At 40.6% G+C, this 19,717-nt stretch overlaps 2 protein-coding genes and 2 long non-coding RNA genes across 9 annotated transcripts in view; 3 read left to right on the top strand and 1 right to left on the bottom strand.

Moving 5' to 3' along the window:
* The window catches only part of LOC124222474 (neuroglobin), a 33,554-nt gene extending 25,747 nt beyond the window's left edge, over nt 1-7,807 (top strand). For all 5 annotated transcript variants that reach the window (XM_046633482.2, XM_046633481.2, XM_046633483.2 and 2 more), the window contains 2 exons: nt 304-535; nt 5,061-7,807. In XM_046633482.2, coding sequence (XP_046489438.1) covers nt 304-535; nt 5,061-5,216 — 388 coding nt within the window. In that variant the 3' untranslated portion in view covers nt 5,217-7,807. The remainder of the gene's footprint in view (nt 1-303; nt 536-5,060) is intronic.
* On the bottom strand, nt 7,083-11,388 carry LOC124222477 (uncharacterized). Of its 2 annotated transcripts, XR_011177531.1 has the most exons (4): nt 11,278-11,388; nt 10,999-11,053; nt 8,134-10,950; nt 7,083-8,069 (listed from the first exon to the last, which is right to left on the bottom strand). It is a non-coding gene; the product is annotated as an uncharacterized lncRNA (long non-coding RNA). The 2 variants fall into 2 exon arrangements; XR_006884013.2 differs by having other exon boundaries at nt 7,083-10,950.
* Nucleotides 11,389-13,159: 1,771 nt separating this feature from the next.
* Nucleotides 13,160-14,522, top strand: LOC124222316 (uncharacterized). The gene is made up of 4 exons (XR_011177455.1): nt 13,160-13,432; nt 13,522-13,805; nt 14,047-14,157; nt 14,398-14,522. It is a non-coding gene; the product is annotated as an uncharacterized lncRNA (long non-coding RNA).
* A 3,189-nt stretch (nt 14,523-17,711) lies between these two features.
* LOC124222161 (fasciculation and elongation protein zeta-2-like) overlaps nt 17,712-19,717 on the top strand; it is a 91,863-nt gene continuing 89,857 nt past the window's right edge. Inside the window, exon 1 of the mRNA XM_069137163.1 lies at nt 17,712-17,731. The gene's annotated coding sequence lies outside the window, so the exon portion shown is untranslated. The remainder of the gene's footprint in view (nt 17,732-19,717) is intronic.

The raw sequence follows: 19,717 nt of genomic DNA, 5'->3' as shown, positions 1-19,717 counted from the left end.
GTTGAATTTAAAAAAGACGCAGTTGGGTCGGGCGAGCAATTTTTCAAGTGGCAAAAGACGGCGTTCGTACGCTAAGGTAGTAAACAGTTCCCCTAAAATTCAAGGGCGCCCAGAGCGAGCTGGCAAAATGTTGATTTCGTCTTGATGGTCCCATTTGGGAGCGCGTTAGAGCGCTTCGGATGAAGTTCATTTGAATAACATGAGGTTAGCGCCCACTCACGCGGTAAAATTCTCATAAGCCCGGGTAGAACGAGGTCACGTTTCGTTCCAGTATGTCAAAATTGCAAACATTGACGGTTTCAGGCTCTTCGAGGAGAACGCCGAGCTCTTGAACATGTTCACCAAGTTCCGGGACCTCAAGACCAAGGAACAACAAACGACGAGCATGGAACTCGCCGAGCACGCGACGACCGTCATGTCGACCCTCGATGAAGGCATCAAGGGGCTGGACGACATGGACGTGTTCCTCACCTACCTTCACCAAGTCGGAGCCTCGCACACGAAGATACCCGGCTTCGATCGCGAGTACTTTTGGGTAAGTACGTTGTTTCATTCACCTCGCCATAAGCTGCATTCTTTGATTCCGTGCTCCACGCTCACTGTTTCGTGCCAAACAGTGACGGCGGTAAAGAATAGACCGTTCATCAGTTGTACGGCACATCGTTATAGTTGCTCGTCATACGTGAAGACACCGAGAGCCAGGACGCGGTGTCTCATTAGTCACAACGCGTTGATTCTCTCGTGATTATTCGGTCTGGAATTAAGCGAATTCAACCATTCTTTCCAATTGGCGGGGCATTACTTTAATACCCGAAGTAAAAAAGCTACTCACTGGACTTGTTTTCTAACATTATGAAAGTGAATTTACCTGTCTTCAGAAAACCTCAAAACGTGTACTGAGATTCACGATATTATGAACTTTGAGATTAAAGAAGTTTCAAACGTTGCGCCAAAGAACGTTGGCTGTTTGGATTTTTTTTTTTATTAGTCATTTTCTTCCAATAGATTCCGCCGTACCCAGTTGTAGAAAAATTTTCATGACTTACACGCGGAGAAAACGGATTGTGTTTGGGACAAATAAATATCTGTTTTTGGGTACAAGAAAAAAGTTGTTTCAGAACGAAGAATTATATTTTCTCAGTTCATAGGTGAAGAATGACCGAAAATTACCCGGAATTAAACACTTGTGTTTCCTACAAGTTTTCCTTCAATTTTACCTGAATTTTCAACCTTGTTTCACAAATTATAACAACTCGAGAACGGAATATGCAAGTATTACTCCCTGACAAAAAACGAGAAAAAGCTTTTTTTAAAAAACTTTCAAGCTCAATACACTAGAAAAACTTTTTGGCGAAAGAACTCTGTGAGTTTCGAGCAACCTTGTTTCCAACGGTTTAAAAAATGCTCCAGCCTATCGAAACCGGAAATTGAGTGATTGCCTTGACAAAGCCACGTATATAGGCGTTTCCTTCGCGATTTTCACCTCGGGGTCACGTATATGTAATACGCAGCTATAAACATATCGAAAAGCTCAGGGCCAAACTCGAGGTAAATTACACTTTCGCCGAAGTATTCAAGCAGCAGATTCACGTGCCCGATTCTGGCATCGCATTCATCTAATCAAAGCCGGGTATACGGAATGGTGAATATCGAAGAGTTTTCCTAATCACCACCCCACGGCTTTGCTGGGGTTTGGAACGGGCCCTATTCAATCGATTAAAGGAGGCAAAGTAAGAGACTATAATTTTCCTGCAGGAAAAAATACTGCTTCCGTAGTTACGACGTAACTGCAACGCGTCACGCAGCTCTGTCGATCCGCCTAAAATATTAACAATGTCATTCGCATTCCCCTGACACATCCGTCAAATACAGATCCCTTGATTACGTTGACGGCATGTGCCGTCTTCGACTCGTCGATTTTGGCATAGCCAGATATTACAATTATCGGTAAAACCTCTGGCGTGGATGGCTTGAAAGGTTGTACGAGGAGCTCGAAGGGTTGCAGAGTTTGATGAATCGGTAAAAAGCTCGTCATAATTAAACGACTCACTGGACTTGTATGAAAGTTGTTTGCCTGGGATTTTCGAGGCGTTTCGTCTTGAATGTGTGACGTTGAAGTTCGTTCGATACGAGCGGATAATTAATTCGAAAAACAATGCCAGTCGTAGGGATAGTGGCTGTGTGCCAAATATGGAAAAAACGTAATCGTCGACGATTCTCCCCGCACGATTACCATGTAAATTTAATTCTAGAAGCTTTCGATTCGAATGACTTTCAAGATACTGTGTGGCGCTGGCCGTCCTGCATAAATTATTATGTGAGCTTGTGAAAGAGTTTAACGCGCGTGTATAATGATTTTTCTCTATTTAATAATTTCTAGTTTGAATGTGAACGACGCAGGTTGTTAGTCCCTGTTGGTATTAGCGTCCAAGACGTTGTTACGCGCGACCGTTAGAACACTTGTATTGGATAAAAAATTCTCGTCGACGTAATTCAAAATATTGTCAGTCTTACCATGGGTTTTATAACGTTATGTCGTTCATTTTTTTAAATAAAATTGACTTTGTGAATGTTTAACAATCAGAGCTAAATCCCCTCAAAAATAAAACTTGCAAACTAACTCGGACAGTTCTCAACTTTTTTTTTTTTAAACCAATCCTAATTATCGACTCACGTGAAATATTCTCCATTTTGTAAATTGCTCTAGACATTTAATGAAAGCTTAAGCACGTGAAAGACCATCATTTTTCAATCATGAAGGTTGAAAAAAAGGAATTCAAATTTAGATAGGAAGAAATTGAAAAATTGCGATACTCTAATTTTTCGATCTACAGCCTGTGATGCGAAAATGCAATTGCTTCGCGTATACTTTCACATTAACCGATAATTTTTCTGAAAATTCTGTGAAAACCGCGGTTTCGTTTAACACAAATGATAATTCGCATAAATCAAGATACCGGAAACAATGGAACGTTTCCTCGAGAGGTCGCGGTTGTTTTTGACGTGCAAAAACGTGATTCGAGTACGATGTTCTTCGATCTGCTGTCGCAATAGTTCCATGTTTTCATTTCCCAAGTGCCTCGCTGCACTCTCGCAAAACAGTATATTATACATAACCGTGCGAAAAGCCACGTCGACGTAGCCACAATATATCTACACACGGTTTTCGCGATACAGGCTACACATATACTTGACAGGTAGGAAATTATGGCGCAGTGGCTTCAATTCTCTTCCTAAGGATGCATGCGACGTACAGTCTACTCAAAAATGTGTCGAAACAAAAACATGACTGAACAAGGTTCGAGGGGAAGAGTAGAGGTACGTTAAAAACTTATATCTCGACGATCAATGATTCGATTAGAATGGGATTTTTTTTTTATTCAAATAATTTACATATCTTCTTCATTAAAATCAATTGATAAGAACCATTGTTAATGACAGTAACGTCGACCATCTTGTTAGGTGATCTGTTCCGTTTTGCTCGTGATATCACGAAACGGTTCAACCAATTCACTTCTAATTTGGAGACTGAATAAAACAAACACCAATGAAATTATTAAATGATTGATAGCGGGGATATGAATTCCTGAACTTCACCCGCGTCTTTAGCCATTTCATTTTATATATCCCCTTAACAAGTGTAACTAAATACCATCAAATCAAATATAATTAGAAAAGTTCCAGTGATCCAGAAATATTATACATGTTTAAACATGGGAACTGAACTCTAAGCACTGTGCTATTAACAACGTCAGAGAAATCAAATTATTCTACTATTTTTTACCGAAGAATCGACATAATTTGTCCAATTTAGGTGGCCGATATCGTAAATAAAATGAATACACGACTAATCAGCTCGGTCGAATTTTTCCCTCAGCTCGTAAATTGGTATGAGAAAAATCAGATATGTAGAATAGACATAATTTACAGTTGACTTCAACATGTGATTTAGCAGTAAATACCGTATTATTTCCCTAAGTCTAACTCAAACCATATACGGAGAATTTTTTACGAATTTATACACGAATTGAAAGATAACATTTTTCTTCCAACACGCTTTTTCCACCCAACTGTACATCTTGCACGTCCTTAAGGGTATGCGGATTTTCTGTATACCTTTCCGATACACGATTCTCTCGATATTTGAAACCTTCGTCGGTGCATTGACGCCAACTTCTCGATCGTTGACGGATGGAAAATTACGTTAACGCGAGGCCTGCACCCGCAGCTTTATCCTTCGTGTCATTTATACGCAGACACGCAAGGTACACGCGATATCATGCGAAATTCCTGCGGCTGTTGGCTGACATACGCGTATATTATGTCAAAGGGGCATTTTATCGACCCAAGTCGGATGCTTTGGACCGGCGCCTCGACTCGCGACAAAACTCTATCTTGCTCTCTTTCTCTCTTTACCGAAATGGAAATAGATATTTCAGTGTACTGCAGGGACGCGTTTCCCGGCTCTCGGTTTCAGGTTTGAGCGGAAAAAGGGTCATCTTTACGGCGGGATGAATACACAGCAGGAGGGAAAAAATTGCCCCAGTATTCCTCACCGAACAGAATATATAAATAAAAAAAATATATATATCTTTACCGATTTTAAGTGCTACTGTTTTCGAAAAAGAAGCCACCGCTGTACAAACGGACAAAATACTTGTTTACGATACTTTTTCACAATTCTTGAAACAGAATTTTTTCACTCTAATTTGCAACTCTTGCAAGGATTTACAAAATTCCATTGTCAGACCAACGTTCGACTTGGAATTAACAAACACGTTGTACAAGCCAGTCTATATTTGGCTGAAATGTGATCATCTATTCAATTCGAAGTGGGTACTGTTACTGTCGTCAATTATCTCCGACGATGGATAGAATATATAACACGAATTTCGGAAATCCTACACCTTTATTCGCATGATAATGATTTTTCCTGGTGATAGAAAAAAAAAATATGATACAATACGAGCTCTCGTTTCATCGTTCTTCGCGTATATTGTAACTCCGTATAATTATTGCGACATGTGTTAAATTTGAAGAATGGTGTGACTTTGTTGCAGAAAATCGAGGCACCGTTTTTAGAGGCAGTTAGAAGAACCCTGGAGGACCGATACACGGAAAACGTGGAGAACATATACAAGCTGACGATTAAATTCATCATCGAGACGCTGATCGATGGATTTGACAAGGCGAAAAATGACAAGGGTAATTCCTAGCTGAAATTATACGAACGCGAATTGCGTTTTAGGACATGGAAAATTTTCGTGCTACTTCGACTGGAAATGCAGCAGCGGCAGCAGCAGCCGGAAAAAGCACAAAGAAATCTTACGTTAAATACGCCGTTCGAAGCATAGAACTGAAAATGTATCACAGGATATAACCACTTACGATAAAAGAATCGATTTTTGTTCTTACTTTCCGTTTTGACTTTCGCTCACATTTCGTTCTCAAATTCCTGCGGAAGGAAGATTTTTACAGCTCGTTAAATATCGATGTGCAGTCGAGGTATGAATTTTAAGGGGCAGGTGTAACTGTTGTCAAGCATACGAGTATAAGTATGAACATATATCAGAACAGAAAACGAAACGAATCATATTTCGGTTCTTATTCGACTCCTCGTAATTCAAGGTATAATAAATTCTCGAATGGTCATGATCACCAGGCGAGGATTCCTTACAACGCGATAACGACTTGCGAACATCTCGCGAAAAAATGATTTGCAAGCTCGAGGAAACGAAACTCGATCGCGCTGCAGGAGTTATAATATACCCGTTGTTATGCCGCGGCGTTGAAATGAATCACGAATAATAATATAAACAGTATTCGGTGTTCGGTGTTCGCCCGGATTCGTTCACGTTGAATTATTCACGTAAATGGGATCCAGGGTAAAATTTGAAATTGTACACCCCCCGTTTTACCGTGGGAGAATTAGAGCTTGTACACGGGCGTAAAATAATACCTGCAGATGCGACGCAAGCGAGTGAGAGGAACAGTAATTATTCTCAAAAAATTGCTTACGATTTATTGTTTATTTGCGTTTTATTTTATTTGTTTTTCTTTCACGTTTCACCCAATGCACCAAATAATTTCATCCCTAGATAACAATGTGCGTAGATATATTATATAGGTATGTAAAGAAAATATCGATTATCCTCATTCGACGTGTTTGTTGCCATCACCTACATTTTTCCCCGTCTTATTTATTTATTTATTTATTTATTTACTCGTTTAATTATTCTTCTCAAACAACAAAAGTACATTTGTATAACCCGCCAATTATAAATATATCCAATGATCGAGTTATATAATAATATGTATATAAAAGTAAGTTATATAATAAATGTAAACGATGTTCTTAGCAAGCGCATCCCGGTTAACATGTCAATTTCCATGAAAAAAAAAAAATAAAAAAAAAAAAATATACATATACATATGTATAATTTATATATATTTAATCTAGGACCAAAACTGTGACTGTCATACTGGCCACGCTGATTTTCAGTAATAGGCATAAAATATCCCCCATTTCACGGTGAAAATTCTTAAAAAATCTAAGGCCTGCGGTATCTTCGCTTCTGCAGTAACTGAAGAAATGTAGTAAAGAATGACAGTTCGAAGATATAGGATGCAGTAAGTCAACGATCTGGCTATTCGATTAATTTTGACAGGTTTTACTGTTTTGTTTGTCGGATATATTGATTTATGAGTTAAAATAACAACCCGCTGATTTGTGTCAAGTCGTAATTATTCCAACTCTCCGCATCCAACGTTTATCCTCCAGCTTTTATATTGAAAATTATGTATATTGGATGTTTATGTGTATACATTATACCCATAAAATTAGATAGTCCAGGTTATATCCATTCTTACTACACGTTTAATTTCAGACCTGTAACACGATTCAACTGCGATACTCGATACCAGCGACAAATTGATTTTACCTTTGATTCGGTATAATGATTATGGAAAATCCCGATTTTTAAAAATACGCAACAATTCGAACTTTCCGAGTTATAATTAATTACAACTACAACTGTTTTTTCGACTACTTTCTCGCCAGTTTCAAGTTTTTAGTTCACAAGTGTTGTCACCGTAGTGAAGATGTTACGTTTTTACCGAATTTATCTCTTGAAGCAATCTTTTATTTATACACACATACATGTAGGTATGTATTTTTTATTTTCTTCTCTCGCACAAATCAAAAAGCAAGATACTTTCATCCTCACTTCTAACGTCGCTATCGCGTTATCTTCGAGTTATCATTGATGAGCATCGTATTAAAGCTGTTACTGCACACATGCACACGCCGAAATACTGAGGGAGGAAGAGAGAAGAATTAAGAGAAGGCAAGAGAGAGCGAGAGAGACGTTGTATGCGATTCCTACAAACATTGTACGTGCGATTTTCGTAACGCGTGATCTTCCAGTACATGTATTTAAAAGAATTGGAAAGAAAGATTGTAGCGGAGGTGCGTCAATTATAAACGCGTTGAACATTCCAAAGACCCGAAGGACTCACCTCTCTACACTTGTAATTTCATACGTGTAACAGCAGCTTGAGGTATTCGCGCTTAAAGTTATCGGTAAATTATCTTACGTACCTAATTCTCATCTCCGAAAAATAAACAAATAAAATAAACACTGTATTCAACTAACCGAAAGTCTTCAGAACAAACTATGACGTTTATTATTAGTATTTATAATGTATAATGCAATTATGTCCAATTGATTGCGTTGTATACCTCTGTATGTTTACCTAATTATACAGGTCCAAAAATGTATTATTGTATCTGATCGATCGATATTATGACGAAATATATAATATATTTAAACATATCATGTTATTTATTCTGCACTGTTCGTTTTTAGTTTCATAAAAAAAATTTACAATGGTAATGCGTTGCTCACAGATTCTCAACCGTAAATGCTGTTAACAAAATGTGGAAAAACTTCTTTTTTTCTTATACAGGCGAAGTCTGTATTACATCCCCTGGGCTTTCCGCTGATTATTATTTTGCAAGCGAAGGGGCTTTGTAAAGGTGAACAATCGTGGTATTCTGCATATTATACCTATATATCAAAATTAATACGATCTAGATGGGATTAAACCCCGTGTACATTCCATTTATTTCACCTTCTTGTTATTCAGCCTCGAAGTTTTCAGGTCAAGCATCTCTACCGCTAATAAGGTAAGAAACAGGAGAACTGTGGACCGTCGAGAAGGACGTTTGTGGAGACCCAGAGGCGTTTCGAGATCCCGAAGAAAAAAGTCTCTGGGAAAGAAGTTGGTACGAAGAAAACGACCCTTGCGTAAGCATCCGGTGACTACATCTAATTGTAAGAGGAAAAAGTACAAGGTGCAGATTTTAGATCACCACACGTCGTAAATTCGACGCAAACTGTTCGAATGGTAGAGCATTTTTAACGGCCAATCGTATCTGTTTATTACATCACGTTGAATTCGACGGATCCAAGATATGCGTTTAAATATTCCTTCTATGATTTTTTTAATTTATGGTTTAGACGAACAAGTATATCTTAGTGGTCAACCAAACTACGAGTGTAAATTTTCAGTACACGCGGTGTGTAAAACGGGAATAATTTATAATTAATATCACCGACGCTCAGTTCGCTAATGGTTATATCATTACCTGCACAATAAAGATTAACGTTGGCGCGATTTATCGCAGTGCAAACTTTACCGGTAATCCTAAACAGTTTCGTTAGCCACTCAAGTTGCAAGTAGAATTTTCCGATAAAAGCTTTAATTTTATGACACGCTTTTAATGTGTCATCGACACCGTAATACGAGTTATTGTTTTGTTATGTTTTTTTTTTTTTTTTTGCACTGAGACGCGGATTTTTGCTGTAACTCCGCCCGGAGAAGTGGCCCGAGAACTTACCGTGTGCACAATAATTTGGCGATCCGCAATGAATGCTGGCAAAAATTGATCTTACAAAAGATACATATCGCAAATTTTTGTTGGACAGCTGGCGTGCTCAACAAGGGGAGGGTCAGGGGAGGGGGAATTTAGTGGAGAGAAAAAACGGACACTCGGAAATTGTTTTCATAAAATATCCAAAATATTTGTAATTTTTCAAAAAATTGTATCTTAGAAAAAAGCAATTTATTCTAATTAGAAACTGCTGATGTTTCAAGACGAAAGAAAAAAAGAACTGTTATTCAAAATTTTTAACACAAAAAATTTAGTCAAAGAACTAATTCCAACAATACTGTATGAATTGTATCATAAAGATTTGTATGTTACGTCCGGCATATCGCCACATGTCTCCCTCATCTCGTCACTCTCCCACGATCCTTACAATAGCCTTATCATCTCATTCCCGTCCTCCTATTTCCATTTTGGCTCACGCCACTCGCTTTTTGCCAACTCTGCTAATTCTATTCCCCACCATTTTGCGCACCTTACGTCTACTCCTCTTTAGCTCAGATTCATTACCATTCCAACATTTGGTACGATAAATTCTATTTCGACACTCAACAACCTCACGTATAGTTTTTCTTACCGATATTGTGAACTACACACTCCGTTTAAACTATACCACAAATTATTCAACCAAATATATAGTTGATATCTCAAACATCCAAACGGTTATTCAACCCTTATCCCAACTTCCGGTTGTCCCCGGACGTAAAAGCGAAGTCGAACCAGTTTATTCCTCACCGCTCGGGAGTAAACGACGTCCACGGACGTAACGTACACATGAAAAATTTATATAAAGTTAGGGAAAATAGGAGATCGCCAGTGAATTAAAATAATGATATTTTGATGATACCAGAGTCGATTTTCCGAGGGTAATTTTAGTAAAACCGTGGTGGAAAAATTTTACAACTACACCAATGAGTTGAGTGGAATTTGAGCGATTACGTGAATATCACCCTAATATCACGGATTTTAGGATCCACTAGGCTCTTCAATCATTATTTCTACTAGAGGTTCTAACATAAACCAGTTGTCACAAGTAACATTGCGCTTACTTCCATGTATCGGCTCGATTAGAAGTTTGACATGATATGAAGGGACACTCTCTCGACCTACGGTTTTTCCGACATATGGTATCGTGATGAACATGTAATAGGTTTTACTATCGATTATCATAAGAATCTTCAAGCCATATTTGGCAGGTTCACTCTTCATGTAGATTCTAAACGGACATTTTCCACGGAAAGAGAGTAGCTGCTCATCGATAATTACGTGCTCATATGGAGTGTAATATCTGCGGTGAACAAGGACATTGACTCAGACTCCCACAAAGAATGTACGGCGGTCATTAATACTCCATAAATGCCTCCATAATATTGAGACCAATAAAAGCTTTCATTTCTGCCATATTTGTTTCATCATAATACATATGCTTGACGAATTCTCTACCTTGTTGCGCTTCAATCGTCATTTTCACAATCCAACGCAGTATTGATTCATTCGTATGCTTTATAATCAATGCAAGCATGCCGTCAATAAATAGTAATGACCAAGCTTCTATCATGGAAAAAACATCCTTTGCGGCGCCTCGAGCTTCTTGCGTATAGCAAGTAAGCCAGTTCTGCTCACCGAAATGCCTGCCCCGAAGTTCAGGTGCTGGTTTCGACCAAGTCATGGCTGGCGTTCAAATAGATGTACTCTGTCTATCTACTTGTGCTCTTTTTCTAGGCGTTAGTACTGTGCGCTTCTGCATATCTGCCTCATTTATATCGGGATCTGCTTCCGCGTTATCTTGCATAACGAAGTCAGAATCGTCAGGATCATTCACTTCTTTGGCGTTGTCGAATGCAGCCTGCTCTTGTAAATTACCCACTACCCCATGCGATTCCTCATCGTCATAAGTTTCCTGTTGTTGCCGAGTGATGGCCCGTTGGATTTCATCCACTGTGCGTGAGCAAAGCTCCATGATACGTCAGAAGAATAACGTAAACAAAGAAAACGAATTACTAAATAATATTTTCGCAATGACTTGTTAGTGTGTATGAAATACTTACTTACGTTTGTATGTGACGTTGAGAAGGGCTGCAGTACGACTGACGATGTATACACCTATAAAAAAAGACTCGTGTTTGTCGCAATCATAAATAAAATCACAAATATCAACAATACTAGCTCAGAAGGATTATGTACTAGGGCACTGTTGCCGCAGATTAATTATTTTTTCGATTTCACGGCCAAGTTTTTTTTTTCATAAAATTCTAATCGTCAGTTGATAGTTCACTATTCTTTTTACAGATTGTAATCACACATTTATGGAGACGCAATGTACTTACGATCCACGAAAAATTCACCGCCTGTGACACACATTGGTCTGACAGATCGAACATAGGTTAAAACCCTCTTATTTACCAGCTATTGCGTCACTGGACTTAGTTCAATGTCGGGCGGTTAGGGCATCTGCCATACTTTTTTGACCGCTTAGGCCGAGGCGCTTTACTGTACCGACAGAGAAGTTGGGAAGCAGTGAAATCCGCTGTCGGTCCCTCGTACCGACGTATGGTCTACTAGGGAGTAAGAACCCATTTTTACCTGATCTAGATGAATTTGTATATAAATGATCTGATCCTCATCTGAGTAATAATACTCATATGGCCTTGTACGATACTGTAGCACAATCCATTCCATTATTCACACCACCTTGTATTGAGGGCTGCGTTCCGATATTAGCTCTCGGTGCTATCGTCAATAATCTTATCTCCTTTGCGCCGTTCGCTGGAGAATATATGGACGGATAGCCCTGAGTAACTTTTTGTGACCAGTTTTCGGCGGACAAGTAGGCCCGGGTGGGCCTGCGGGCGTTGGAGGATTCTGCTCTATCGACTCTGCCCGACGGGCTCGCACCGACATTCGTCGCAGCCACAGTAGTGTCGGTATGGAAGCTTGAGATTGAGTCGGTACAAGGTAAGTACGTGAGACTACTTATCGACTGCGACTGAGAAGTGTCAATCAGCTTGATCATCCCCGTCGGAAGACGCGAAACCGCGTCCACCGTCGACCGCCGCAACAATCGCCGAGCACCACCAACCGCCGCCAACCACCTGCTGACACCTCCGCCCTTCATCATCCTCCTCGGCCACCTCGACGCCATCATCATCATCCGCCGCGCCGCCCGCGCCGGGCCGCTCTTCTTCGTACTCGTCGTCTTGATCCTCCTCGACCGCCGTCGAGCACTTCCAACCTCAACCTAGCACTTCCTGTCCCCTCCAGCATCCTCGTGGTGCAGACTTCCACCTTATGCCACCTACGACCGACGCCAAACACCACCAACCATCTCCGTCCACCTCGTACCACCCCGTGCCGCCTCGTAGCGCCGCCGACCGCCCCCTAACTCCGCCAACCGCCACCTAACAGATCCTACCACCCCCTACCATTACCGAATACCTCCGACCACCTTCGTCCTCTTCGTCCCCCTGCACCACCGTGTGATCTATAATATTATTATTCATAATTATTCCAGCGACTTTTCATTTGCTCTCTCGATCTCGAATTTTCGTAGGCATAGAATCGAAACACTGTTTGAGCTAGTCGCAAATGAAGTATCTACGTTCAGTAGAGAAGCAGAATTGTTTTTCGAAAAGTGTTCGTATTCAGAAAAATTCAGAGTAACTGTAATACATCACGGATGCGCTAATTTTGATCGAGATGAAACGGATGGTCCGTATTTGAGACAGTATTTAACGCAGTGTTCTGATTTAAAGACCTAAAAAGGTGATTGGCGTCGATTTTTATTTATTTTTTTTTTGATAGGGAGAGATAGAACGAAGCTTGTTAAAACTTCGAATGTATTTGAACACATTTGAAAGGTACGAGCAAAAATTTTTATCATCCAACTGTCGCAGAACGACAGCGATATTAGCTGACCCGTTAGCTGAAGAATATATCTTTAGTCAACGGCTGACCATCATAGGGCCTAGCCGCTTGAGTCTGGAATCGGCAGGAAAGATTAAGTGCGTATTTCTTGTCTGAAATGCGAATATTAAAATCATTATACATCTTATCATATATACATACATCACATCATACATCATCATATCATACGTAGCATTAAAGTTCGAAACCAAAGATTGGATGTCGGATGTTCAGAAAGTGACGTCACCCAAAATTTTTTTCTCTTGACGTCATCGATCTAAAATCAGCTAGTTGAATTCCTCAGTCTGGGAACAACCGCGCAGTAGAGCGGGCGGATGAGAATCGCGCTCCGCAGATTTCGAGTGCCGGGTTCTCTACCTCCTGGATGCTGCGCTCCGGGTCCGCTTCCTGGTAAAACTCGACATCCAGGAAAAGCGCTCCGTAGTTTCTGCGCTCAAGGTCCACTACCAGCAGGAACTTGACTTCCAGGACAAGTGCTCCGTAGTTCTGGCTGTCCAGGCCCACTACCTGCAGGAACTAGACTTGCAGGTCAAGCGCTCCGTGTGTCCTGCGCTTCAGGTATGCTACCTGGGGAAACTTGATTCAGGGAAAAGCGCTCAGTATTTCGTGCGCTCCAGGTCCGCTACCTAGTAAAACTCGACTTCCAGGACGAACGCTGCGTGGTTCCTGCGCTCCAGGATCACTACCTGGTGAAACTCGACTTCCAGGACGAACGCTCCGTGGTTTCTGCGCACCAGGTCCGCTACCTAGTGAAACTCAATTTCAGGAAGAAGTGCTCCGAAGTTTCTGAGCTCAAGGTCCACTACCTGGTAAAACTCAACTTCCAGGACAAGCGCTCCGTAGCTTCTGCGCTCCAAGTCCACTACCTAATGAAACTCGACTTCAGGGACATGTGGTGGATAAGGAGGAAGAGGACGAGGATTTCTGCTCAGTGAGTGAAACATTTTTATAATATTTAATGGCTATTGTAATTATATTTTATCTGAAATTTTTTGAAGCTTGTTACGTTTACAATAAATCATTTCAATTCATTTTTCGCGCGAGCACAAATTCGGTAGCTGTGAATGCGCTAATGGGATTAATAATATTGTTAATTACTTAATTGATTATATTATTCCTTACGGATTGTTTTCGATGTTTTCTTATACTGAAAATATTTATTGCTATTTCAGGTATAACCCGAGGTGATTGGAGGTGGTTGGAGGTGGTCGGAGGTGAACGAGGAGGAGGACGAGGAAGACAAGGAGAACGAGTTGGACGACAAGGACGAGGATTTGTGCTCGGTGAGTAAAATATTTTTATAATATTTGATGACAATTGTAATTATATTTCATCTAAAATATTACAGACTTGTCACGTTTACAACAAATTGTTTCAATTCATTTTCCGCGCAAGCACAAATTCGGTAGCTATGAATGCGCTGATGAAATTATTAATATTGTCAATCACTTAATTAATTATATGAATCCTTACGTAATGTTTTTCATGTGTTCTTATGCTGAAAATATTTATTGCTATTCCAGGTACAACCCGAGGTGGTTATCGGTGGTTGTTCGAGGTGGTTGGCGATTGTTGGAGGTGGTCGGAGGTGGACGAGGAGGAGGGCGAACTGAACTGAGTCTCAAAGCCCTGTTGACATAAAAGCAGCTATTCGATAGAAATTATAGTTTATAGTTTACACAGCCAATTGCATGATATTTCATTATAAATACATATGTTTCAATGTATTTAGGAATAATTTATCAAATATACAGAGGTCATGTGCTAATAATAAAAGAATTGATTCGACCGCAGTTTGATGTATTCATTAGAGCTTTAACAATAAACTTAAGCTTTGTTACTTCTTTTATTTTATTATGGATAATCAAAGACATTTCCGACTATTCGTGCTGTGGAAGCATGGGGATTAAACCAAATGTAGCAAAAGATTAGAAACAGTGTATGTAGAGTACGGGTATTTTTCTAACAATGCAAACACGTGCCGCTAGCTTAGTTTTGACATATCTAGAATACCACGCCTTGCGAATTAGCTTTCCGGACAGAGATAAATGATGAATTTTAAGGACTGCATTATCGTTGTTCAATACTCTATGCCTCATGGGAAACGAAAATCTGTAACGATAAAATTGATGCACCGGATCATCGTCGACTTTAACTTATGAAATGTCCTACCATTTTCGAACACCTCCAACCATCCTATTTACCTATATTACTGGATTAGCTATGATATGAAAAGAGAAGAATTATTCATTTCGAAATGGGATTCTATTCGACGCGCGCTCGATGTATTCCATAACATTAGTATTCATAATTATTCCAATAACTTTTCATTTGCTCTCTCGATCTTGAATTTTCATAGGCATAGAATCGAAACGCTGTTTTAACTGGTCGCAAGTAAAGTATCTGCGTTGGGTGGGGGACCAGAATTTATTCTTCGAAAAGTATTCGGATGAAAAAAAATTCGGAGTAACTGTAATACATCACGGATGCGCTAATTTTGAACGAGATGAAATGGATGCTTCGTATATGAGACAGTATTTAACGCTGCGTAGTGATTTAAAGACCTAAAAAGGTGATAGGGAGAGAAAGAACGAAGCTTCTTAACACTTCGAGTGTATTTTAACACACATTTGGAAGATACGAGCAAAATTTTTCATCATCCAACTGTCGCAGAACGGCAGCGTTATCAGCTGACCCGTTAACGGGAGGATATATCTTCAGTCAACGGCTGACCATCGAAGGGCCTGGCCGCTTGAGTCTGGAATCGGCAGGAGAGATGAAGTGTGTATTTCTTGCATGAAACGTGAAAACTAAAAGCATTACACATCATATCATATCATCATACAGCATACATCATACATCGTACATCATACATCATCATACCTAGTATTACAGTTCGAAACCAAAGTTTGAATTTTCGGATGTTCGGAAAGTGACGTCACCAATCTAAAATCGGCTAGCCGAGTTCCTCAGTCTGGTAACAACCGCGCAGTAGAGCGGACGGTTGACAGTCGCGCTCCACAAATTTCGAGTACCGGGTTCTCAACCTCCCGGATCCCGCGCTTCGGGTCCGCTACGCGGTGAAACTCGACTTCCAGGATAAGCGCTCCGTGGTTCCCCGTTCATGTTTACAATAAATTATTTCAATTCGTTTTTCGCGCAAACCCAAATTCTGTAGCTGTCGGTGCGCTAATAAAATTTCTCGATCTCCAGGATAAGCGCTCCGTGGTTCCTCGTTCATGTTTACAATAAATTATTTCAATTCGTTTTTCGCGCAAGCCCAAATTCAGTAGCTGTCGGTGCGCTAATAAAATTTCTCGACTTCCAGGATAAGCGCTCCGTGGTTCCTCGTTCATGTTTACTATAAATTATTTCAATTCGTTTTTCGCGCAAGCCCAAATTCAGCAGCTGTCCGTGCGCTAATAAAATTTCTCGACTTCCAGGATAAGCGCTCCGTGGTTCCTCGTTCATGTATACAATAAATTATTTCAATTCGTTTTTCGCGCAAACCCAAATTCTGTAGCTGTCGGTGCGCTAATAAAATTTCTCGATCTCCAGGATAAGCGCTCCGTGGTTCCTCATTCATGTTTACAATAAATTATTTCAATTTGTTTTTCGCGCAATCCCAAATTCAGCAGCTGTCCGTGCGCTAATAAAATTTCTCGACTTCCAGGATAAGCGCTCCGTGGTTCCTCGTTCATGTTTACAATAAATTATTTCAATTCGTTTTTCGCGCAAGCCCAAATTCAGCAGCTGTCCGTGCGCTAATAAAATTTCTCGACTTCCAGAATAAGCGCTCCGTGGTTCCTGGTTCATGTATACAATAAATCATTTCAATTCGTTTTTCGCGCAATCCCAAATTCAGCAGCTGTCCGTGCGCTAATAAAATTTCTCGACTTCCAGGATAAGCGCTCCGTGGTTCCTCGTTCATGTATACAATAAATTATTTCAATTCGTTTTTCGCGCAACCCCAAATTCGTTACCTGTCGGTGCGCTGATGAAATTTCTGTAACTTTACAATCGTCTCATAATCTTTTTGGTAAGATATGTCGATAAAAAAATTATATCAAACCTTACACATTATTTTTGATTTGTTCTCACGCTGAAAATGTTTATTAGTATTCGAGGCATAACTCGAGGTGGTTGGCGGTTACCGTTGGAGGTAGTTAGGGGTGGTTGCGGGTAATCTCGGTGATTCAGGAGGAGGGGGACGAGGATTTGTGCTCGGTGAGTAAAACCCTTTTATAATATTTCATGGCAATTGTAATTATATTTTATCTGAAATATTTCAAACTTGTCACGTTTACAATAAATTATTTCAATTCATCTTTCGTGCAAGCACATATTTAGTAGCTATGAATAATCTTATACAATTTATTATATTATTAATTATTTATTTAATCAATTACTGGATTATATTAATCCTTACACAATATTTTCGATGTGTTCTTATACTGAAAATATTTATTACTACTCAAGGTATAAGCTGAGGTGGTTGAAGGTGGTCGGAGGTGGACGAGGAGGAGGACGAGGAGGACGAGGATTTGTGCTGGGTGAGTAAAACACTTTTATAATATTTGATGGCAATTGTAATTATATTTCATCTGAAATATTACAAACTTGTCGCGTTTACAATAAATTATTTCAATTCATTTTTCGTGCAAGCACATATTCAGTAGCTATGAATAATCTTGTACAATTTATTACATTATTAATTAATTGATTAATTACATAAATCCTTACACAATATTTTTGATGTGTTCCTATAATAAAAATATTCGTTACTATTCCAGGTATTACCCGAGGTGGTCGGAGGTGGACGAGGAGGAGGACCAGGTGGACGAGGAGGAGGACGAGGTGGACAAGGAGGAGGCGGAGTGGGTCGTGGGAGAGGACCTCTCCTCTCCTCAGAGGAGGGGAGAGGGAGGGGCAGGGAACGGGGAGCGGTGGGCGGGGGAGGGGGGAAGGGGACGGGATGGGAAGGGAAGGGAAGGGAAGGGGTGGGTGTCGGGGCGGGGGCGGGAGGGGGGAGGGAGGGAGGGCGGGTGGGAGGGGGGGGGGGGGGAGGGAGGGAGGGAGGGAGGGAGGGAAAGCGGGAGGGAGGGAGAGAGTGGAGGACGGATGTCGATGCGAGCCCGTTAGAGTTAATAGAGCAGTACACCCCCCCCCCCGCGCCCGCCCTCCATCCCCTCCCGCCTTCCCTCCCCCCCCCCCCCCCCCCCCCCCCCCCCCCCCCCCCCCCCCGCCCGCCCCCCCCGCCCACGCCCCCGCCCCACCACCCTCCCCTTCCCTTCCCGTCCCTTCCCCCTCCCCGCCCCGCCTCTCCCCCTTCCCCTGCCCCTCCCCCTCCCCTCCTCTGAGGAGAGGAGAGGTCCTCTCCCACGACCCACCCCGCCTACTCCTCGTCCACCTCGTCCTCCTCCTCGTCCACCCTGGTCCTCCTCCTCGTCCAGGCTCGTCCTCCTCCTCGTCCACCTCCGACCACCTCGGGTAATACCTGGAATAGTAACGAATATTTTTAGTATAGGAACACATCAAAAATATTGTGTAAGGATTTATGTAATTAATCAATTAATTAATAATATAATAAATTGTACAAGATTATTCATAGCTACTGAATATGTGCTTGCACGAAAAATAAATTGAAATAATTTATTGTAAACGCGACAAGTTTGTAATATTTCAGATGAAATATAATTACAATTGCCATCAAATATTATAAAAGTGTTTCACTCACCCAGTACAAATCCTCGTCCTCCTCGTCCTCCTCCTCGTCCACCTCCGACCACCTTCAACCACCTCAGGTTATACCTTGAATAGTAATAAATATTTTCAGTATAAGAACACATCGAAAATATTGTGTAAGGAATATTATAATTGAGTAATTGATTAAATAATTAATTAATAATATAATAAAATTGTATAAGATTATTCACAGCTACTAAATATGTGCTTGCACGGAAGATGAATTCAAATAATTTATTGTAAACGTGACAAGTTTGAAATATTTCAGATAAAATATAATTACAATTGCCATGAAATATTATGAAAGTGTTTTACTCACCGAGCACAAATCCTCGTCCCCCTCCTCCTGAATCACCGAGATTACCCGCAACCACCCCTAACTACCTCCAACGGAAACCGCCAACCACCTCGAGTTATGCCTCGAATACTAATAAACATTTTCAGCGTGAGAACAAATCAAAAATAATGTGTAAGGTTTGATATAATTTTTTTATCGACATATTTTACCAAAAAGATTATGAGAAGATTGTAACGTTATAGAAATTTTAATAGCGCACCGACAGCTACTGAATTTGGGCTTGCGCGAAAAACGAATTGAAATAATTTATTGTAAACATGAACGAGGAACCACGGAGCGCTTATCCTGGAAGTCGAGAAATTTTATTAGCGCACGGACAGCTGCTGAATTTGGGATTGCGCGAAAAACGAATTGAAATGATTTATTGTAAACATGAACGAGGAACCACGGAGCGCTTATCCTGGAAGTCGAGAAATTTTATTAGCGCACCGACAGCTACTGAATTTGGGCTTGCGCGAAAAAACGAATTGAAATAATTTATTGTAAACATGAACGAGGAACCACGGAGCGCTTATCCTGGAAGTCGAGAAATTTTATTAGCGCACCGACAGCTACTGAATTTGGGCTTGCGCGAAAAACGAATTGAAATAATTTGTTGTAAACATGAACGAGGAACCACGGAGCGCTTATCCTGGAAGTCGAGAAATTTTATTAGCGCACCGACAGCTACTGAATTTGGGCTTGCGCGAAAAACGAATTGAAATAATTTATTGTAAACATGAACGAGGAACCACGGAGCG

The sequence above is a fragment of the Neodiprion pinetum genome, chromosome 6 (assembly GCF_021155775.2).
Source record: "Neodiprion pinetum isolate iyNeoPine1 chromosome 6, iyNeoPine1.2, whole genome shotgun sequence".
Lineage (NCBI taxonomy): Eukaryota > Metazoa > Arthropoda > Insecta > Hymenoptera > Diprionidae > Neodiprion > Neodiprion pinetum.
This window is presented reverse-complemented; position numbering and strand designations above follow the sequence as displayed.